The sequence below is a fragment of the Phodopus roborovskii genome, unplaced genomic scaffold, assembly GCF_943737965.1.
Source record: "Phodopus roborovskii unplaced genomic scaffold, PHOROB, whole genome shotgun sequence".
NCBI lineage: Eukaryota > Metazoa > Chordata > Mammalia > Rodentia > Cricetidae > Phodopus > Phodopus roborovskii.
Genome location: NW_026126541.1, coordinates 32,766,979 through 32,790,341, shown reverse-complemented (window position 1 = coordinate 32,790,341; position 23,363 = coordinate 32,766,979). Strand labels below are relative to the sequence as shown.

The 23,363-nt window shown below is 43.7% G+C and overlaps 1 protein-coding gene across 1 annotated transcript in view; it reads left to right on the top strand.

Annotated features, from left to right (window-relative positions):
* The window catches only part of Dock8 (dedicator of cytokinesis 8), a 205,534-nt gene that overhangs the window by 89,976 nt on the left and 92,195 nt on the right, over nt 1-23,363 (top strand). Inside the window, exons 9-14 of the mRNA XM_051200107.1 lie at nt 2,238-2,387; nt 6,490-6,570; nt 7,628-7,787; nt 9,557-9,693; nt 10,359-10,452; nt 11,957-12,119. Of these exons, the coding sequence (XP_051056064.1) occupies nt 2,238-2,387; nt 6,490-6,570; nt 7,628-7,787; nt 9,557-9,693; nt 10,359-10,452; nt 11,957-12,119 (785 nt within the window). The remainder of the gene's footprint in view (nt 1-2,237; nt 2,388-6,489; nt 6,571-7,627; nt 7,788-9,556; nt 9,694-10,358; nt 10,453-11,956; nt 12,120-23,363) is intronic.

Here is a 23,363-nt window from a genome sequence, read left to right as displayed (position 1 = left end):
GTAGAAATCATGTGTAGCAAATATCTAAATTGATGGGTTCACTGCTTGGAGAAGACATCACCAATCATAAAAAAGTTCCATTGAAAGAATTCAGTGACCCAAGATTCCTCCTTGAGGTTGTAAATGTCCCGTAGTTTAGGCATTTGTAAACCCAACAGGATGTCAATCATGCTTCTGCTGATCTTCACCTGTAGCAGCTGCACTGAAGGAAATGCAGCTCTGGAACAATATAAGAGGTGGGCTTGGTATTAATGAAGAGATTAGATGTCAAAACAAACAGCTCTTGGGGGCTGGAGAGATAGCTCAGTGATTAAGAACACTGACTGCTTTTTCAGAGGATCTCAGTTCAATTCCCAGCATTCACACCGTGGCTCACAACCATCTGTAACTCTAGTCCCAAGAGATCTGATGTCCTCTTCTGGCCTTCATGGGCATAGTATACACATGTTACACAGACATACTTTCAGACAAAATGCCCATACTCATAAAATAAAATAAATAATTTTTTAAAAAATACAGACCTCAGTTGGTTTAAGCTGCAGTTCTCAGGACTGGAGGGCCGGCTTAGCAGGTAAGAACACGTGCATGACAGTGGTGAAGATGGGAGTTCAGATCCCAGCATAATAAGCCGGGTGTCCCCACAAATACTTGTAGCCCCAGCTCTGAGGCAGGTGGAGACAGGAGATTGCTGCCTTCCAACAAACAAACAAACAAACATGGTTTAGCAGAGACCCTATCTTGAAGGAACAGGCAATTAATGATGGAAGGGCGCATCATCGCTGTTTCCTGGCTTCTGTCTGCACACACAATTATACACACAGTCACACCTATGTGCACATAAATAAGTAAATTAATACACAAAACACAGCAGTTCTCAGACTTCCGTGTGCACAGAATCATCTAGAACACATGGTCAAACATCGGTTCTAAGGCCCCATCACTGGGTTTCTGTCCCTGTAAGTCTGGGTGGGGCCTGAGAATTCTAACAAGGTTTTTTGTTGTTGTTTTGTTTTTATATGCATCAGTGTTTTGCCTGCATATACATTTGTGTGAGGGTGTCAGGTCCCTTGGAACTGGAGGTACAGACCGTTGTGAGCTGCCATGTGGGGGCTGGGAATTGAACCTGGGTCCTCTGGAAGAATAGCAAGTGCTCTTAACTGTGGAGCCATCCCTGCAGCCCCTGTAACAGGTTTATTGATGGTGCCAAAGCCACTTGATTGGGGACCTTAGTTTTAAAAACCACTGGATTATACAAAAAGAGGTTCTCATAGTTTTTCCTTAATAGTTCAAGGTAGTAAGGGGTGAGTGACAGGCTAGTAGTGCCTGTGTTCCACTCAGTCATTCTGAAACGCAGGCTGCCAAGAGTTCCCTTTTCCTCAATGTGTGTCCTCCCCAATCACTCCTCTTACTGTCATTGATGTCTGCAATATGAAAATGCGGTCTCTGCCTCAGCCACCAGTTCTCATGGACCTACTCTTAACAAGGAAGGAAGGATCCCAGTAGTGTCTGTCACATCTCACGTACCCTAAATTAGAACATAGAGCATGCTGGGCTGACTCAGGATGCTTCATGGATCTGCATTACCTGTACATGCCTCCCTACCCACAGCTAACAACTTCTTTAGTGTGCATGCCAGGCTTGCCTCGGGGTCGCTGTCATCCTCCTTCCCTTCCTGTCTGATGCAGAGTCAAGCTGGGCTGCTCACTGCTCACCGGGCTCAGTCCAGACCTTCCAGCCCCTGAGATCATTGTCTGTGCTCTCTTCCCAGTACTGCTCAGCCTGTGAGAACCACTCATCTATCTCCAGTGTTTCATCAATGAATAGTTTTCCCCCTTACACCAATTATCCTATACGTTCTAGAACTTCCATGGTACTTCTGTGCATGAGTAGTGGCTTAATTTGCTTTTACTCCAGTTTGTTGTGTGTTAGCCTTCCCTCACCTTGATGAAAACCAGGCAGAGGTTGTGTTTTCCTCTTGTTCAAGGCAGCGCCTTGCATATCACTAATACACAGGAAATATTGGTAAGTTAGTAAAAATTATTTTTTCTCAAATGGCTCCAAGCTATAAAGCTATTTGTAACAAAATACCAAACATTCTAGCAGCCACTAGCTGTACACCATATTCACAGTTATACTTCTTTTAGCAAAATTTCCCAGAGACTGTTCATGCTTGTAGCACTTTTAGACCAAGAACACAACACTTCTAACTTACTGTTCCCTTTGCTGCTTATTTACAGATCTCGGAAAATTTCCACTGCGACCTGAACTCTGACCAGTTCAAAGGGTTCCTTCGAGCTCACACACCCTCAGTTGACCCATCGAGTCAGGCAAGGTCTGCGGTGTTCTCAGTCACCTACCCATCCTCAGACATCTACCTGGTTGTCAAGGTAATTTCACACCATCCAAGCAGCATGTTCTGACGTTCGTGTTGTCTCATTCAACAAAGCTGAAAGAAATTGCACAACACGCCCGTGTGTCCTCTGTGATGTCTCGGTTGTTTCCTTCCTAGCAATACTTCCCTTTCCATTAACTGATGGGGGAAGTCGTTCTGCATATGTGTTTCTCCTATTGGTTGATGAATAAAACACTGTCTGGCCACTGAGGCAGGAAGATGGGCTGGACTAGGATGAGGAGAATTCTGGGAAAGGTGGGCAGAGAGGGCCCACCAGAACAATCGCCATGTAGGCCACTAAACGGGCATTCTCCGGTAAACCAAGACCACGTGGAAATACATGGATTAGTAGTTATGGGTTAATAGTTAAGATAGAGCTAGCCAATAAGAAGCCCAAGTTTTATAATTAATATAGCGTCTCTGTGTTTATTTGGGGCTAATGACTTTGGGACCAGGTGGGAAAGAAAATCCAGCGACAAGTAACTTCTGTTGGGACACTAGAGAGACTTGGGGTTGTGATCCTTACTGTGAAGTCAGAAACTGTGCGGCCTGCTGTGACTCAGACTTCCTGAGACTGGGTTCATCATCTGTGCTGTATGGGTGGTGACACTGACCTCCAGGAGTTGTTGCAACTACAGATAAAGCCTGGCCCTTCCTAACTAAGGAAGTCACCTTCAGCAATCCTGGTGTGGGAGGTTGCCATGTGAAAGGTACAAAAGCTCTCAGATAGTCTTATGTTGGCTTTAGCATGTTTCTCTAGGACACAGGGGACAGCATCCCCAGTCTAGCCTCTGACAGACAACTGGAGATGTGGCTGCACTTTCCAGCTTTCACTCTCTGTTATCACAGAGCATGTGTCCAGTGAGTCAAAATCTGTGGGGCCATTATAAACAGACTTCACAATATAAATAGACTAGACTTCACAGGAGACTGTCCGTGGACAAAGAGTTTGGAAGACCAGAGCTTTTCTCTACATGTTAAAGCCATTAGTTTGAATCTGACAGCAAACATGGGGTATTTAACAACCTCCAGCCAAGTAAGTGCACTTAGTGACTCTCTAAGGCAAAGATTTGGAAATAGTTCAAAACAGGTAAACCAGGTGTCTGATCTCATGAACCATCAGACTTCCTTGTTTGGAACATTTAACTTGGTATCCTGTGCGGGTATCACTTGGATTCCCATGTGGTCTAACAGCAGTGGATTCCAGATTCCAAACATTTCAGGCCACTTGGAAAGTACTTCCTTTATATTATTTCACAAAGATGGCTATAGCTTAAAGAGACCTTTTTAAGGTTCTGGATGTTTAAAATCCATGCTTAGGACTACAAGGCATACTTCGGGGATCTCAGATGGCTCCATAGCACTAGGTACCTGGATTTCATCCCTAGGAACTGAAAAAGAAAAGATAAAATAAAACGATAAATCTTTGGCTAAGAATATGTGTCTGTTGCTATTGCTGTAAAATCCCCATTGCTTCTCACTGTGGTGCACTTAATTCAACATACAGGAAAGCTTGATTTCAGCTAGGACTACCCTGTTATTAAATACACAGTTCTTTCAATGGGCAACCAACAAAACCACACTAATTCTAGAGCTATATTTTTATTAGCCTGCAATAATTAACTAACAGTGGAAATATGTTTGTTACTACCAACATATTCTCATTTTTTTTAATGTGGTGTACTGACTTGACAATAACAAATACATTCTAAGGTGTCTGGATATAATTAAGAAATTTAGACCTACACTGGAGAGCAATCTTGGCTTGGTGCCTCTTTGTCTTATAAGACCATTGTTATAGCTGCTTTCTCTCTAATACATAGTAAGTGGTCTTGTAATGTTGAGTGCATGAAAGTATTTGTTCCACAAGTGAGGATGGGTGTGAACCTCAAGCTTTTTTTTTTAATGCTTAAAAATTGATAAGATAGACATTAAACCTGCCTTTCCTGATTTAATGAGTTTATTGGAAAGTAGCCTCTTTACCTTAAGAGTCTCAGCTGTTCCTAACGTGCTCCTTTGCTCATGCCTACATACATGAGGACTCATGTGTTCTAGTTCACATATGCTTACCCATCAGCCCGGAAGGACCATGCATGAGGTGCTCATATCAAACTGAAGTTCTCCTCGTAAAGTCACCCTGGCCCAGTGCAGCAAGAAGGATAGTAGTTCCTGGTCCCATCGGATCTAGACTCTCTTGATTCTAGATTTGAGGAGCCTTTCATGGGTTTCAAATAAAGCTTTATTTGGACATGCAAAGAATGCATGTCGGTTCCTTGCTGCAGATTCCCAACTGAAAAATTCTTACCCAAGCCCTTTTCTTCTTCCTCTCTCTACTCCTTCTTTCTTCATTCCTCCCTTTCTTCCCTTGGGGCTGGGTATTGGAGTCTTTAACCTTGAACATGGAAAGCAAGTACCGTGCCACTGAGCCCCAATCCCAACCCTGAAAGAGTTTTAATCTCTACCATGGGTTTGGTTGTTGTTGTTGCTTCTGCTGTTGTTATTTGGTTTGGTTTTTCGAGACAGGGTTTTTCTGTGTAGCCTCGGCTGTCCTACAACTTTCTCTGGAGACCAGGGCTGACATTGATTGAACTCACAGTGATCCACCTGCCTTTGCCTGCTAAGTGCTGGGATTAAAGGTGTGCTCTGCTACCACCAGACAAGAGCATGATTTTATTTGTTAGCCTCTCTGGTTTGTTCTATGGGACCCTGATTGTAAGTTTTGGAAGAAGAGGAGCCATGCTTATTGTGTTCACAGCTACTCCCCAGCAGCTACCACGGCACACACTTTCTGAATGAAGAATGAGTGAATGATGGAATGAATACTGGTGATCTGGAACTCTGCTCAGATTCCAGCTTTCGCCCATGTTTCCAGTGTGCTTCATGTCTCAGGGCCAGCTTCTCTTCTGTGTCTGGTAATGGGATGAGCTTTTAAACCTCATTTGTAAAAAGATAATTTCTACTGGGACTACCCCAGCCCCAAGTCACTGTGCATCGCACAGCTCTGTGTCACTTCTTTTGAAATGCCATTGAACACACCTCTATCAGTAGGATACTCAGATTCAAATAGTTTCTGCCTCACTTATTTATAATGGTGTCTATTAAGAATGTATGCCCATGGCCTATGTTGACCGGATTTCTTCTTCAGGAATCTCAACTAATGACACAGGCTCATAGCACTAAGTTCGCTTACGTTTTCTTTGAGTAAAGAATTAGAACATCTCAAATTTTCTCCCTTTCTTTCCCCTAATGTGGTGCCCATATTTATGACAATATGACAATTGACCGTCAGCTCCTTAACTGGAAGCAGATGCTTGATAAGACTAGCATTCACTAGCAGAATAAGAAGACACACATCTTGAGGCATTTCCTTCTGTCTGTCAAATCTAAAGAAGCAACCCTAACGGGAAATACAAGGGCCACAATTATAGATGATTGATTCTGTTCATTTATTCATTTTGTGGCAGGTTTTAGTTCCCAGCCTGGCTTTTACAGAGACCATATCTCTTTTATACTTTGTAAGCAACAATAAAGAAAATGAGATTTTCACTTGCTATGTGTGTCTCTTGGGTTTTGTTTTATAAAATAACTTTTATTATATTTTTATTGTGCATATACACATCTTTATTGTTTTAAAATAGAAACTTCTTATCAGCAATAGGAAGAAAATACAAAACACATAATCCTACCATATAAAAATTCATCATCATATTGCCATTTGCTGTTATCATCTTTTTAATATATCTGTTCCTTTTTTCTCTCATCTGAATCTCAGTGGTAGTCTACATACTACACACATATACACACATGTACATACTCACAGGGTTTCTTTATATAACCCTGACTGTCCTGGAACTTGCTCTGTAGACCAGGCTGCCCTTGAACTCTGCCTGCCTCTGTCTTCTGAGTGCTGAGATTAAAGGCATGTACCACCAACACCCAGCTCCACACTGTACTTTTATATATTAAAATCAGAGAGCATGTGTAATGAATATCCTATGTCATCAAATACTGTCATTAAACATAATTTTAAGGCTGTATCGATCTCGTTCTAAGAATATTACACATTCAATTTGCTTTAATATTATTTTTGTTGCTAGATTGAAAAGGTCCTTCAGCAGGGGGAGATTGCTGACTGCGCAGAACCCTACATGGTCATCAAAGAAAGCGATGGTGGAAAGGTACGGTCATCTAAGTACTGGTGACATCTTAGCATGAACAAATTTCCAAAAGTGTTTCTCAAAATAGCTAATGGCAATAGACTATTATATTTTCCATTTGAAACATGAGTAAATTGTATTTTAATGAAAGAGGAAAGAGAAACCAGCTACTGACCTGATAATAATTTTTTAAAGAAACACATGACTGAACACACTAATGATGCTACATGCCAGTGTGAACTCAGGCTCAGACTGAGCTACACCTGTTGCCTTGGCTCCGAGGCCCTGGCTGTGCACAGATTGGGAGCACTGCCAAGGCCCCACAAGCAGGAGAGGGCAAGAGTTCTGGTTTTCCTCCACAGCACAGGGTATTGTCTTGTTGTCATGCGTAGATTAGCAGATGGAGACCAGCTACAACTTCTGTTCATCATAAATTAATCAGAACACAAGAGGTCATAAAGCCACAAATAAGACTTTTCTCCAGTACCCATTTGCAGAAGTCCTCAGGATGGTTTTTAAAATATGGACTTTTAGAATCAGTCTTGTAAACTTCAAGTAAAGTTGATTGAACTAAACAAAGACAGATGTTTGTGTTTTAAAATCAGTGAGTATGAATTTAGGGAGAACGCCTTGGAAGTACTTTCAACAACAATGACATTGTAAGGAATCTTTAAGGCACTTTTTAGAATTGCAAGGCTCCTTTTGTGAGGTAGATTCTTTGGGGACTTTGATAAATGACATGCTAGCATTTCTTTCCCAAGTTTTTCTCAGGGGTATCCAAGTTATCCAGGTAAGTGACGTGTTTGCATGTTGGCTGGTGTAACAAGCCTAGGTAGGGCATGTCTTCATAGCAGAAAATATCGTCTGCTAATTGGTTGATGTCCCTTTAAAAGTCTCTTCCGTCTGTAACCTTTGCTTCCTTATCAGCTAGACTTTCAGCCTAAGCTGTTGTTTTCCTGTTAACTCAGGGCTGTGTGCCCCCCTCATAACCCTCATCAGTGGTCAGAGTAGTTGTTAGTGTCCCCATGCCAGGCAGTTTACTCGGTGTTGATGCTCGTCTCTTACCATCTTCCTCCAGAGTAAAGAAAAGGTTGAAAAACTAAAACTTCAAGCTGAATCCTTCTGCCAGCGTTTGGGGAAATACCGGATGCCCTTTGCCTGGGCCCCCATTAGCTTAGCAAGCTTCTTCAACATCTCCACCCTTGAAAGAGAGAGTGCTGACACAGAGCCTGTGGTTGGTAAGATCTCCATCTGCCAGGGAAGCAGATCCCCCCACCCCCACCCCCATAGACCAGCTTCATGGTTTTCTGCTCATTAGTAAGGGCTTGGGAGAACAGGAGAGTGTGGAGGTCTGTGAGAGGAAGATTGTAAATAGAACACGGAACTGCAAGTTAGTCAGTGCCCACCCCTCACCCCCCCCCACCGCCACCCTCCCACCCCTGCCCCTGGTCAATTACTATGAGTACTTATGGGACCTTAAATATACTTTTATATTAAGAACTTCGGGTGGAATTTTACGGCTTTAAAATGTTGATTTTCAGTACCCATCCCATCTCAAAACTTAAAATACTTGAAAATGACAAGTGGTGAGCAGGCACAGTGTTAAACAAAGACACCTGGTTGGCTCCCACGCAGGAGGATGGGCACTGTTCAAAGCTTGGAAAAGCAGAACTCAGATTTCTCAGCACAATTTCTGGTCTCCCACAGTCTATTTTGCCAAGTACAATGAGAATAAGTACCAAAGATAACCAGCAGTTACTGCCCTTACTTATTTCATCACCTTTGCATAAATGTGAACCAGTTACTTCTACAGTTTAGTGGTGGAAGTGTCCGGGGAATTTAGTTTCCTAAACCCCTGCGCATTCAGCACATATTTGAGTCCACCTCTGGATGTTTCTCACATTCCTTGGCTCTGCCACTTCTGAAATGTTGCCCTTTGTAGGGAGTGGAGGCCAGGGTGATTGTTACTGTAGCTACTCTCCTGGAGTGACTGTTGCTTAATCACCAGTCAGAACTCCTGCGTTCTTTGCCATTGTCAGTAAACATCAGCCCTTCTGACCTTCACATCCAGTGTTTCTAAGGCATCTGTTCTATTTACTGACTTACTTGGAAGTGGGGGAGCTCAGCAGACGACTTGCCAAGATGTTAGTTAGACCTAAGACAGGGATAGTTTAACGTGAGCTGATTGCCTCACCCTGACTCAGTGCACTGCATGGAGCTTAGGTTGGCAGTGGTGGCCCTCATTCAGCTTCAGTGTGAGAATTCGGCATAAGAGAAAGTTCAAAAACTGTTCATCAAAAATAAATAAATAAATAAATAAATAAATAAATAAATAAATAAGAAAGAGCTGTGCATCCCAGGCAATGGACTATTTATAACAGAAACCCTAGACTATGTAGAATAAAAGATACAAGATTTCAAACTGGTTCTTCAGAAGAAACAAGAAATGAGGAAGCAATAGTTGGAGAGCTTTGGCCCTGTTTACTTTCCACTAGAAAGGTCACTCAAGGCTCTTCTGTTATCTGGTCCATACTAGAACGGAGGCAAAGGAGATCCAGAATCTGCACAAGCTGTTTGAATTCCCAGGGCCTCAAAATATTATATAGAAGTCTAGACTTTAAAGAGAGAGCTGGAGCTGGGTGTTGGTGGCACACGCCTTTGATCCCAGCACTCAGGAGGCAGAGATAGGCAGATCTCTGTGTGAGCATATATGCCCTCCCAGGGAACGCAAGGGTAAAAGCTGGACATACACCGGGCTGACTCAACAGCCCAGCAGCAGACCTTCTAATGGGTGAATTCCAGACTCTTGTAGAGTGACATCTGGCTATCTCTTTTCCTGAAGGAAAGAGAGTCTTCTCCAGTAAGAGTGTTAAGGACTTTGGGGGGGGGGGGCAGGAATTAAGAAACGTTGAGCCTGTATAGGTAAAATTGCATTCACAGGGATGGCTGGGGTCAGCAATAACTGGTATGTTCCAATATATTAGAATGACAATTGTTTTCCTTAAAGGGAGAAACTCTGTGGGTGAGCGAAGGAGTTTGTCCCAATCCAGGAGGCCTTCCGAGCGGTCCCTCTCCTTGGAGGAAAATGGAGTTGGATCCAACTTCAAAACAACCACCTTGGCCACTAATGTCTTCTTCAAGCAGGTATTTGTGTTACAGTGCAGCGGAATTTGTCTTGTATTAGCGAGGATATTAGGGTTCAAAGGAGTGATCAGAGAAGTTAATTAGTGTCATCTACTCAGCTGGGCTGTTGCAGGGATTAGAAGACATGCAGATGTGCCCCTGGCCAGGCATCTGTCCCGTGGTGGGTATGTAGAGGGCAGAGCTTACACCCACTTTCCATATTCAAGACAAAGGTGAAGACTATGAAGATGCTTTTCACATCCTTGTATCTGAAGAAGGAAGTTCGTGCAGCATTGTTTCTGGGACTAAAATGAGTTTCAGTCGGTGACCTTGGTTCCTCAAGGTCAGACGGCTGCCTAGGAAAGCAGTGGAAACGGCCTCCAGCAATGCTGATGAGAGGTTGGCTTGAAGAATAGGTATAGTGGCACCCAGGAAACCAAGATAAGAAGAGGGTTGCTAGTTGGAGGTCAGCTTTAGCCACCTAGTGGGACCATATCTCAGGAAGGAGAAAGGAATGAGGGAAGGAGGGAGGAGAGAAGGAAGAAAGGAGAGAGGAAAGAAGGGTGAAATAAAGAAATAGAGAAGGAATGAACAAAGAAAATGAGTTTGGGGGGGGTCTTAGAAATAGCTGGCCCCAAGTCCAGGTGTCAGCAGCCTCCTCACTAACCCTGAGCATCTCTTGGCAGGAGGGAGATCGCCTTAGTGATGAAGACTTGTTCAAGTTTTTAGCTGACTACAAGAGGTCTTCATCCTTACAACGAAGAGTCAAATCCATCCCAGGTGTGCTGGGCTTCTCTTTGCCTCTTCATTCTGGCTTTCTTCTGTTGCTGTGCTAAAATACTGATCAAAAGCAACCAAGCAGGGAAGGGCTTGTTTGGCTTACTCTTCCACATTCTAGTCCAGCATTGCGGGAAGCCAGGGCGGGAGCTCAAGTGTATCCTGGAGCTGAAGGGACCATGGAAGAATGCTGCTTGCTGGCTTGCTTCCAGGAGCATGTTCCACTGCCTGCCTTCTACAGCTTAGGCCCACCTGCCTAAAGGTGTTTGTTACCCAATCTGATCCTGGCAGTTCCTCACCTGAGGTTCCCACTTCCCAGGTGACTGTATATCGGTGTCAAGTAGTCAGCAGAAGCTAACTATTACACTCTTGAACCGTGCCCAAACCGTTTGTGATTGACATTTCTTGTTTAGTACTTTAATTTTATATAACCGCCAAGGGCGATGTAGATTTTTGTATCTGAAGTTAAGAATCTAAATTATTCTGCAATTTTGACAAATCTATTAATGTTCTGTCATTCACAAAGGATGCATTCTACAAATAGTATGCTTTAGATTTGGTCTCTCAGAAAATCTGATAACAATTGTTTAGACAGACCACCAGCTCTTTATCACACAAAATATTATATAGAAGTCTAGAATTTAAAGAGAGAGCTGGAGCTGGGTGTTGGTGGCACATGCCTTTGATCCCAGCACTCAGGAGGCAGAGGCAGGTGGATCTCTGTGAGTTTGAGGCTAGCCTTGTCTACAGAGATAATTCCAGGACAGGCTCCAAAGCAATACAGAGAAACCCTGGAGAGAGACAGAGAGACAGAGAGAGAGAGAGAGAGAGAGAGAGAGAGAGAGAGAGAGAGAGAGATGCTTTGGCAGTTGAAGGCACCTTCTTATCCTTGAGTAACACCCACATGCTCTATCTGTAGCATCCTTGGGTGCCAGAGAATTCAACCCAAAGCCCACCAAGTTTTGTTATTACCAATACCAGGACATTGGTGGTGGGGGGGTTGTTTGTTTATTTAACATGTATAACCTGTGGTGTGGTAGATCTGAACCTTCTAGTGCAGTGGTTCTCAACCTTCCTAATGCTGCAACTGTTTAATATAATTCCTCACGTTGTAGTGACCCCCAACCACAAAATTATTTCATTGCTACTTCAAGCTATAATTTTGCTACTGTTAGGAATTGTAATCTAAATATCTGCTATGTAGGATATCTGATATGTGATCATCCCTAAAAGGGTCTCAACTCACTGGTTGAGAACCACTGTTCTAGTCCATTCCTACTCATTATATAATTCCTTACTTTTTTTTTTTTTTTATGAAATGTTAATCTCAACTTTTAGCATGACAGACTTTTCCCACAAGGCATAGAAAATTGCCTGGGAACCCCCAAGCATGTACTCTCCCACAGCTTATCCTTAGCCTCCTGAAAGAAAGCACGGTAATCCTGGATTCCTTCTTGAGGTGACAGGTTTCAGTAAAGACCCCACCCCATCTTGTGCCTTGCTCCAGGCTCACTTAGGCTGGAGATTTCCCCGGCTCCTGACGTGATGAACTGCTGCCTGACACCTGAGATGCTGCCAGTCAAACCCTTTCCCGAGAACCGGACACGGCCACACAAGGAGGTTTTGGAATTTCCGATACGGGAAGTGTACATTCCTCACACTGTGTACAGGTAAGAAACATGGGCTCTCATTTGGATAACACGCTCTTCCTGCTTCCTGGGTTGGAGTGGAAACAAAATGTGATGGCTTGGAACTACAGAGAATTGTGAGGTCGCTTCTTAGAGATGCATTGTCTGATTTTCTGCAGCAAGGATGCATTTTTTTCCATCATTAATTGTAACAGATTTTTAATAGATGTCTTCTCACCAGAGATGGAAAAGAGAAAAGCAGAAAGAAAATGAGCCTACCACCTTGATTGCATTCCATGCAGAAGGACTTTAAGGAAAAGAGGGACATGACTAAAATGTGATAGTTGCCTAAGGGTTTTACACAGGCATGGAGCCATATGCCTAATACCAGTTCTCAGAAAGCTAAGGCAGGACTGCAGATCAGAGGCCAGCTTCAGCTTCAGGATAAGCCCCTGGCTAGTCTGGATTACAGGCAAAACAATACCAAACAAAACACAGGTTTTCAGCTGAAAAATCAGCTATGTCCAGGAAACTTGGGTGACAGAAGTTCCCAGATGCTGCCCAATAATTTAACATGTGGTTATTAGGCTAATGCAATAGATGAAATAAAATTTCCATTTTAATATGTTTCAATTAATTTATGTGTAAGTGGCATGACTACTACCATACTGGATGGCAAAGCGTGAGATACCAAAGGACTGAAGGCAAGGTTGCTCTGCTTTCCGAAGGACCTCATGCCCCTGACCCTTCCTTTAGGGACCTTGACGGGCCCTTGACAGCACCCATCTCTCCAAAGCGTTGTTGCTCATATGCTTTCGTTTATTTTGAGATACGTTTTGCTTTTGAAATGTGGGGGGGGGGGGGGGAGAATGCTGTATTAAGCATCTTTCTTCTACCATCTGTTAATACCATTTTGTGGGGTTTGCATTTTCATATAAAACATACAATCAAGTCTTACTGATCTCACAAAGTCATCCTTGCCCCCTGTTGAGCCCCTTTGCCTCAATGCCTGTGATGCTATTTTTTTTTTTTTTTTTTCTTTGTAGCTGAGAGTAAACACCGACTTAAGGAAGAACAACTTAAGGGAGGAAGGTTGGGTCTGTTGAGTCAGTTTGAGAGGATACAGCCCATTTTAGGGAGAAGGCACGATGGCATGTGGCTCAGTGGTGGATGGGTTAACATCCTCAACACTTCCTCGTATCATGGTCAAGTGGAAAGCAGACATTCAGGCCCCCCCCCACCTCCATGATCCACTTCCTTTGGAGATGCTCCACCCCCACAAATGTCAGAAAGCCTTCCAAAACAGCACGACTTGCTGGGGAGCTTGTGTTTGAACGTGAGCTTGTGAAGGACATGTCACACTCAAACCACAACCCTGATCAGCAGCTACTGTCATGAGTGTGTGTGTGCCCTCTCTTCATGTTGTCTCTGGTTGTGTACACACACACACACACACACACACACACTCCTACACACCTGTGCATATTGATGCTCTTATGTTTATATTAACTTGGGCCTCACTGTCTACGTATTATGTACTTTGGTTATTTTCTCTTTTAAGTATTACTATGTACTCATACATGTTATTAATCTGATGCATTATGCTTAGCTGCTCATTTTTCTTTTGAATTAGTCATGCTGTCATAAGTTTAAACAGCAGGAACTTCTGAGCAATTTTTATTTTTTAAATATCAGTACTGATTTATGTAGAGCCATATTGGTTTGTTGTTGTTGTTGTATATTATTCTTTTGTCTAAAGAGGCCATATTTTATTTATCCAATTCACTATCTGTGTTTTTCTTTACTTGCCTTTTGTTAAGAGAGAGCGTGCACGAGTGTTCGTGTGTGCCTGTGTGTGATCCAGAGATCAACTTCAGGAGCTGCCCACTTTCTTTATTGGCTCAAGGTCTCTCACTGGGACCTGGGCTTGCAAATTAATTAGTCTAGATTGTCTGCTCAGTGGTTCTCCTGTTTTGCCTTCCCAGGGTTGGGATCATAAGCTCACGATGCCGTACTTGGGTTTTCCCAAGGTGGGGGAGTGGTGTCAAGCCCAGGTCTTCATGCTTGCTTGGCGAGCACTTAGCCTATGAGCTGTATCTTTGAGTGAGTAATCTCCCCAACCTGACATTTGTGGGTTTTTTTTTTTAATTAATTAACTTCGTTCAGTGCATATGGGTATCCTTTTTGCGTGTGTGTCTGTGCACCACATGCATGTCTGGTGCCCATGACGACCAGAAGAAAGCCGGTTTCCCAGGCTAGAGTGAGAGCACATTGGGAGCTGCCATGTGGGGGTTAGAAACTGAACCTGGGTCGTCTGGAAGAGCAGCCAGTGCTCTTAACCTCTGAGCCACCTCTCTAGCCTCAGCATTTATGTCTTCTACTAGTCCTGCAAAGTGACAGATTTTGGTCTTGTCTCTCTGTGAATGTATGTTTAAGTTTCCCTAGGGATATGCCTGAAAGTGGAATTACTCGGTTAGTGTCAGAAGCTGTTTTTGTGGGGCTGCAGTCGGAACCAGCCGAGTGGCCCCAAGTTCATACCTGAGTGGGGGAGTGTGGATGAGGGAAAGGCTAGCTATAGATGATAAAGAAAAGACAGGGAGACAGAATAAAAGTCAGGCGGGTAGATTAGTCAGTACTGAAATGCCACGAGTTTATTTTTCAACACTCTTATATATCTTATCCAAAAAGGAGAACATGGTATCATGTATACGGAACAAACAGACTTTTCTTCCTCACTTATTCTAAGGGATCAGTAACCACACCTTAGCTCCAACTTCTTGTTCCCTAGCCTTGAGAGTCAGGAGTAGCCACACCTCAGATTCAGGTCTGTTGTTACTTAGAACAAAACAGCCAAACCTCATACTGTAGCCACACCTTTGACCTTTAGGTCTTATGACTTGCAGAGGACAGTTTTGAACTCTCTGTCCTTGTGCCAAGATGGAGTGCAGCCATCTTTATGGGCACCGACAGGTTACAAGTGATATTTGTATTTAGTTGCATTCGTATTGTTACTTTCCTCCCCCCAATAATGAATGAGTATCTTTTCCCCTAGCAGTGCACAGGAACTCCTGTCTCTCCAGTTCCTCACCCACTCTTTCCTGTGTGGCATGCAGGGGGTGGGGGTCAGAGCCCACCTGTCCTCACCACACATGCATCTTACAGATTCACTAAAGTGAGGCCTGGAAGGGACAGGTGACTAGCGCACTAAGTAAAAAGTTACCATGAGAAAGACACTCGGCTACCACACAATGAGAAACAGAGCTCTTGTGTCTGGTGTTTGTGAGACACACAGATCCCCTAACTTCATCTTTTCCTGAAGCAACTCCTCATTTTCTTAAACACCAAATCAGCCTTAAGTCTCTTCCCCCTCGAAGAGCAAAGCATTTATAGACTAGTCCTTCTGTCCCCCACTCCCTGGCGGAAGATGAAGGCATGACCATGTTTGCTTACAGATGCTGTCTCTTCATCTCTGTGAAAACCTTATTCTGTAATTGGAAGAGGAAGCTTGTGGCATGGGAATAAACTGGCACCAAATTAATTCTATAGCTACCCAACTGCCCCTCAGCATTTAATCACCCGCAAGAGTCATTTATTGCAGACATTATCCCTTAATCACATCAGTGCAGGATTCGGAATGCATCTGTGCACTGAGCCGTTCAGAATGTGGGAGTGAGAACAAGTCTAGGCTGGTACTCTGCACCCAGCATGGCATCCTGAGAAACAAGCCCACAAAAGCAGAGCTCTGATCTTCTTTGGATAGGATGGTCAAGGCCACTCTGCTGGAATCAGATCTTCACTTTTAGAAGTGATGGAAGGCACTTCTTTCCAGTTTGGTGAAGGAGAGGCCTGTTCTTAGCTCTAAACTACTGTGCTCAATAGCATGTTTATGGAAAGAAAGATGTAATAAACCAGACTCTTGCTACATGAAAACTTAAAGGAATGTAGAATGCATTTTGTCGAAACTTCTTGTGGTGTTAAATTTTAGTGTTTCCTCCTCATGTGCTGAGAGCTTACATCTGATCCACAAGCATGAGGAAGAGAATGTGAACTGCAGTGGCATGGGCTTCTGAGACCTCAAAGCCCACTCCCAGTGACACACCTCCTCTGACAAGGCCACACCTCCTAATCCTTCCCAAACAGTTCTACCATCTGCAAACCAAGCATTCAAACACGTCAGCTTGGGGGAGACATTCTCATTCAAGCCACTACACTATCCAAGGAAATGAAATACATGAAAGTGGACACCAGTTCAAGGATAAATCTTTTGGAACTTATTCTCATGAATGTGATATAAGCTTAACTTATAAATACTCTATGTAGCTGTAACCTACAGAGAACAGATGCATCTGGTGTGCCAGACAATGAATGCTTCCATTGACAAAGCCAGAAACTAGGGACAGATTAGTGTCTTTCATCAGCTAATGTTTGGCCTTACAATGGAGGGAGCTATCACCATGGGTCTAAGGGCTAATGTCAGCCCTCAGCCCGGCCTTCCTCCACCTCCTCAGGGAACGCCTTTGGTGGCTGTGCCTCTTGTCTTCCATCAAGCCCATTCTGCTTGCATCCTGTGTGGACACTGCCCCCACACAGATACCTCTACCTTCTTCAAGATGCTCTGAAGAAAGGTCCTAACCAAAACCCATCCTAACAGAATTGCTCAGGCTTCCCAGGAATTGGGTATTCTTAAAATGAACACTTCCTCAGATGGCTGAGATCAGTTTATAGATTGAGAAGTGTTATTCCCAAAAGTGACTGGGTCTCCCACATCAGGGACCCTGGTCTTTTGAAACCCCATCCAACTCAGTACTTGCAGCAAGGATGGATTTAGCCCACAGTACCAATGTCTAACCTCTTTGGAGGGACTGAGCTAGACAGGTATCCTTTGAGACTGACCCAGGCAAGCAGCTCTGAGAAGTCACCAAGAGAATTACAACAGTTCCAAAAGTGGGAAACTAAAGTTGACAAAAAAGACTGTCCAAGTCTGAGCTTACATTCCTGTTTCCATGGCCAGGATTTTAAGAGTAGCTGTCTGCCTAAGATACATTGGAATGGACTCCTAGCCTGTTTTTCCTGCTGCCCAACAGCTGACAGTAAAGGTGCCAGCTGCCTTGTGGTGGGGGCAGGATAAAAACAGTGTGCGTTGGGGCTCAGTCTCAGCGAGGCCTTCAAGGGCATCTTATCCGGTAGCTGCCATGGGGAGGGGGGGTGTGCACAGAGATCACAGGCAAAGCATTTGTAATGAGCTTGTTAACTCCGTGCCGACCTTTTAACTAGTGATTACATTAAAGAAAGCCACATTAAGTGAATTTCATCTCTCAGTCCAGCCTCCGAAGTCTTGTTTATCTAATTATTGGACTGCTTTGGAGGACTGTGCTTGCTGAGAACAAGACTATCAGTCGGAACACAATTTCTTTGATGGATAATTAGCTGTTTCCAGGCCTCCTCCTATTCAGCTGAGTGTTCTCAGACCAGAAAGTCTGATCTGGCCTAACGAGGAGGTGCCTTGCATACCCCTGTGAAGTCTTAATGGAGGGTTGCAGTGTGCTGGAGAAGAGAAAGGCTCAGGATAGATGTAAAGCTGAGTGATCATCGGGGAGCTAGGGTTTAGTGAGTAGGAGGAGTCTTAGAAAATGAACCCAAAGCATTGTGGACAGAATTGGAGCATTGGGAATGACCTTGAATGGGACTTAGATACCCAATGTAAACTCAGTTATCATTATTTCTAGAGTGAACTCTTCAGTGCTGGGTGTGGGAGAAGTGTGGCCATGCCACACAGTGTCCAGTCTCAACCTGGAGGGCCCTACTCAGGATCTGTCCTTTCCTAAAAAGTAGTTTTACCCTCTGAATCTACCTTCAGTTAGGTCTACACTCTACAAGGTCATCCAAACCTTGTATGTTGTGATTTAGAGAGGCATGCCCTGGTCATCTGCTTGATTTGGGAAGCAATCCCTGCATGCGCCTAGATTTGTAGTGCATTTGTCTGTCAAGAGGCTCTAACCCAGCAGCTCACCACTCACACGAGGATGGTGGTCTCCATGCTGTGATGCCTCCCCTGCCTGTGTGTTAGCCCCAGCACAATTACCAAGTACTCTTGGTAGTTTACAAAGAGTTTGGGGCTTGTCTATTTAACTCTCCTTAAAAAGAATGTCTTACTTAAGAAACAATAGCAAACAAAACAGATGAAAAGAGTGTATGCTTCATGCCTCAGGCCTATTTTGGACCATTGGAGGCAGCCATGGGAACTGCATGTATGTGCATTTATCCCGGCACACATTAACGAGCATAATCCTTGCACCCCACCCCACTCCACCCGCTCCTCCTGAGCAGCCTGGTGTGCAGAGCTCATTTTGGTGAATACACAGAGTCTCTTGCTTTTTCAGAGCTGCCCTTGGTCTCATTGTGGCATTCTCCTGAGTTAGTTAATTGTGCGCTGATGAGCCATTTGCTCTATGGTTATGTTGTAATGGAGTATCTTAACATACAACACGTCATGCATGTCTATTTATTGGATAGTTTTCTGCTTTTCATCCTTTGAAGAAGTGTTTGGAGAACTCTGCCTTCAGAAGGAAAGCCCAAGCATTTATTTTACTAGTCTTATCAAGCAGGGACCAAAACTTTACTGACAAACCATTCACCTTGGCTGAGCAATGGGCAAAGGAAGCCATTTAAAATAGCCAAGAAATGAAAACAAAATGATTCTTGGCTCTAGAACCAACTCAGGCTTAGTTGTAAATCAGAGTACAGAGCCCACATCCTGGTGTGTTGCTCCCAAGGGCAACAATCTCCTCTTTACTATGAATGGAAAAAATCCAGAAGAGAGCCAATGACCTAAGGTTGCTTACAGCCTTGTTATTTTAGTCCTCGGCTGTGGTTGCAGTACACCATCCAGCCACTTGAGGGCAAAATACACTCACTTCTGGACTCAGGCAAGCAGCTTGCCTTTTTCATCAGACAATCTTTCATAAATACAAGACCACGAAAAAGTGAGCACTATCCCAGAGCCCCAAAAAGATTGTTGTTTTGTTGTTGCTTTTTTGTTTTGTTTTGTTTTTGCAAAGGGTTTTAGTCTCACCTCCAGCTCTGCCTTCTTTCAGCATTTAACTTTTTTTTTTTTTATTGCAAAGTGTATGTATGCATCCAGTGATACACAGAGTGAAGTCCCCTTTAGGATAGTGGTTCACGGCACTGATGGGTGACATTTGAAGAGATGCTGTACGCATAGTCATTGGTTCTACAGTTCATGGCTCCTGACTTTTTCTTAAAATAGGCTCATCCGCATTTGCCATGCTTTGGAGTTACTGCTCCCAAATGACTGTTCTAACTAAAAGTCTTGCTTTTTAATGGTGATGAATGCTATTTTTACCCCCATAGATCCTATTTATAGAATTCAGCAGGAGGTTCACAAGACGTCCTCTTTTCATATAACTTAAGGTTGAGGCTGCCTGGGTAGAAGGCATAAATGAAGGCAAATCCAGGCCTGTAGTTCTCTGTGATGAGCAGTTGGTCTAGACCAGAGGGAGCACCCTAAAATCCAGGAGCCCTTCTTTCTTTGGCTTCTGCATTTTTGTTGGCTTTTGTCATTGTTGTCTCCAGACAGGGTCTTACTAGTCTGCTCAGGCTGGCTCCAGATTTCTGGGCTCAAGCGAGCCTCCTGCCTCTGCTTCCCCAGGAAATGGGGTTACAATATGCACCTTCTTTTGTCTAAAAACTGGTTTTCAGCAGGGCTAATCCTCCTTCAATACATTATCCTTCTGGACTATTCTCTCTTACTTCTTTTGCTGATATGGAAGGTAGGAAGGGGCCTTCTATCTTTAATTGTTCTATCTTTAATTGTTTTCATCCTTAGTTTCAACCTTCCCATCTACTTTCCTGAGGTCCCCTAAAGTCAGCATTCATCCGCTCTTCTCCCTAGAGCAGAGGCTTTTAACAGCTCTCCATTAATGGATGCCCTGTGGTTTTAGGCCTCAGACAGCCTGCCCTTGACTCCTCACAGCAGGTAGCAGGGCTAAGTGTGAGCTGCTGTGTCATGGTTTTCTGAGGGGAAGAGCGGATGTGGGTGGGAGGGGCAGATAAACCCGCGTAAACAGAACCGCAGTAGGGGGAGGTCTGAGTTTTGATGGTGTAGTAACATAGTATCTTTTTTAGTTTTGTCCTATTTTTGGTGCTGGAGAGGGAAGTCATCGTCTGCTGCTGCTAAGGAGCATGGCTAATTGACTAGATGTATCTTTTTAAGTTAAAAAATTAAATTCATTTTCCCACTAGTTTAAAGTACCAGGGAGATATAAAACAAGAGATGAACCAATCCTACCTCCTTTATGTTTTTTTGTTTTTGTTTTTTGTTTTGCTTAGAAACTTTCAAAGTATGAGTTCAGATCTATGTAACCATTCATGGAATGTAAATAGTATGGTTTAATAAGGATAAAATCGGAAGACCTCAACTTAATGACTCATTGAGTTTTGAAGGATTTCCAAACTGAGGCTAATAATTATGTTTAGTTGTGAAAAAAAGAAAAAAGTCCCAAGGCTCATTTCTTCAAACTTTAAAACTAAGACTGGGCTGAGGAGTGCGAGGGTAGGGCAGAGCTAGAGTAATAGCTCAGTGATGAGAACACTTGCTGTCAAGATAAGGATCTGAATTCAAATCCCAGTACCTGTGTCAAAAAGCCAGGCATGGCCATGTATACACCTGTAACCTCAGGGTTGGGAGGGGGTCAGAGGAATAAGGTAGAAAGGACATCTGCATTCTTCTCCTGCCTCAACATATATGCATACAACAGAGAGAGAGAGAGAGAGAGAGAGAGAGAGAGAGAGAGAGAGAGAGAGAGAGAGAGAGAGAGAGCCAACACACGAAACTGAGTCAACAATTCCTTTTGTATTCTGTGAAAACGATGGCATAGGTCCCCTATTAAGTCATCGAATTTCAGTTTTCTAAGTTCACAGTGGGAGGTGTATCTGCAACAGCTGCTATAGCTCTTCATCCTCCTCATCCTCTTTCTCTTCCTACTAGTGTGTATTTGTTGTATACTAGTAACCAGTTTCACAATGCCATCTTTTCAAGTGTATCATTATAATGTAACCCTGTTCATTCCCATTGCCTTTTCCTGACCCTCCTTTCCCCTCCCCAAATAGTCCCTCTTCTGTTTTCCTGTGTGTGTGTAGAGAACAACATGAAATATTTTTGTTTCTGTATATGACTGACTGCACTTAATAGAAGGAGCTCCAGTCCCAGCTCCTAAGCTCCATCCACTGTGAGAGCCTGTTATAGCGGTTCTTGCCTGAATTCTGAATCCCTTCACCCCACATACCAGGGCTTCCTCCCCATTTTTTGTCTTTCACTAAAGTCCTCTATGGGTTTGTACTTGACCTAACATAAAACACTAAACAGAAACAAGCACTAGTAATGACACGAGCCCATGCTCACAGAATACAGGGCAGGGTGCAGTAAGTGCTCTGTGAACCTTGTGATTTGAAAGCGTGTCAGAGGTAGATTATAGGGATGGTGTCTTAGTTACCGTGATGAAACACAACGGCCAAGGTAACTTTTAAAAGAAAGCATTTCATTGGGAACTTGCTTACAGTTTCGGAGGGTGAGTTCATGGCCATCATGCATGGCAGGCAGGCAGGCAGGCAGGCAGGCATGAGGCTGGAGCTGAGAGCTTCCATTCTGACCCACGGGCAGGAAAGAGAGTAAGACTAAGCCTGGTTGGTTGGACTTTTGAAACCTCACAGCTCAGCCTTAGCCATGACCTTCTCCAACAGGGCCACGCCTCCTAACCCTCCCTAAACAGTCAGCCAACCTGGCCAAAGTTGATACACAAAAGTTTTTAAAGGTTTTTGGCAATTCTCAAAACAGTGAGCTACAGATTTGACTTTGAGCTTCCTAGCAGTAAAGCCTAAACTAGAGGAGGCAAAAATCAGTCAGCCACTGGGCTTCATATGTCTGCAGATTAAAAGCAAACTGATTCTCTTGGGCCAGTGCTTCTCAAAGTTGCCTATGTTGGGCATTGTGCCTGCCAGGCTGGCTCCCAGGTGATGCTGGCGTTGGTTGCCTTCCTGCCTCTCTCTGGGCCACTGACAATGACAGAGTTGTAGAGCACTTACAAGTGTGTGTTTACGATGCATGCTTCCACTTTAAAAAAAAAAAAAAAAATACAGACACATTAGGTTTGTCAGTTTTCTAAGTAATTCCACAATACATGAAATACTGAGCTCTGAAAGCAGGGCCCAGCGGCACCTGCCTACAACCCTCCTGGCACTCAGGAGAGCAACACAGAAGTTGATTGGAAGTTCAAGGCCGATAACGGCTACCTAAACAACTGCCAAAAGTCAAAACCAATATGGAGCTCCGAGATTTCCAATTCTTAATCTGTTCTTTGTGTATTTAAAACCCTAAAGCTGTCTAACCCTGAGGGGCAGCACCTGTGCATAGTAAGTAAATGTGAAATAATGTCAGCTACTCCTGTTACATCACAAATAGATTTTCCTGGAACTGAAGTATGGATGGCAAACCAAAATCACCATCCCAGCTATTTGCCTTGCTTAAATAATGTATCTGCATTGCCACTTTCTTTTGAATGCTGGCATAAAAGCCATCTGCTAACCGCAGAAGCTGATGCTAGCAGACACTCCAGCTTGGCTCTTCGGAATCAGTCCTGCCCTCTGGCTGCTGAAGACGTGGAGGGCAGCCGCTCTTCTCTGCAGCACAGTCTGTCATAGGTGCAGTGGGCTTGCCTGCATTTCCACTGCAGCAAAGGGCTCCTGGAGTCTTCAGCTTTGCCTCTGCCAAGAAGAGGCGAGTTTTAAAACACGGCTAAAGCATTTGAAATGGCCACGGTGCTGTTCTGAGAAAGCAGAGAGCTTTTTATGAGAGGCTACTCTTGTATCAAACCGGGAGGATCCACTACTAACCATCTTCTTTAATGCAGGGTATATGGCTAGTTTGTTATTAACACATATGTCTGGGGGGCGGGGAGGACAGGAATACTAAGAACAGGACAAAACAATTCCTTCTCTTTTTTTACTGTACAAAAAGAAAGGTATTCGCTCTCAGTAGACAGAGAAAGGCCAAAGCACCGAGAAAGTGAGAGTTCCCTTGACAAGGGTTTATGTAGGGTTGAAGGAGCTTACTAGCTGTTTCCTAGAGGGATTTTTATGTTTTGTTTTCATTGGTTTATTTACCTATTTATTAACTTCCAAACTAGCAGATTTCCTTGCAGTGTTTTCCTGCATAGGTTTAGCTGAGTTTTTGTTTCAGCTATTTTCATACATAGTTTTCCTTCTCCCTCC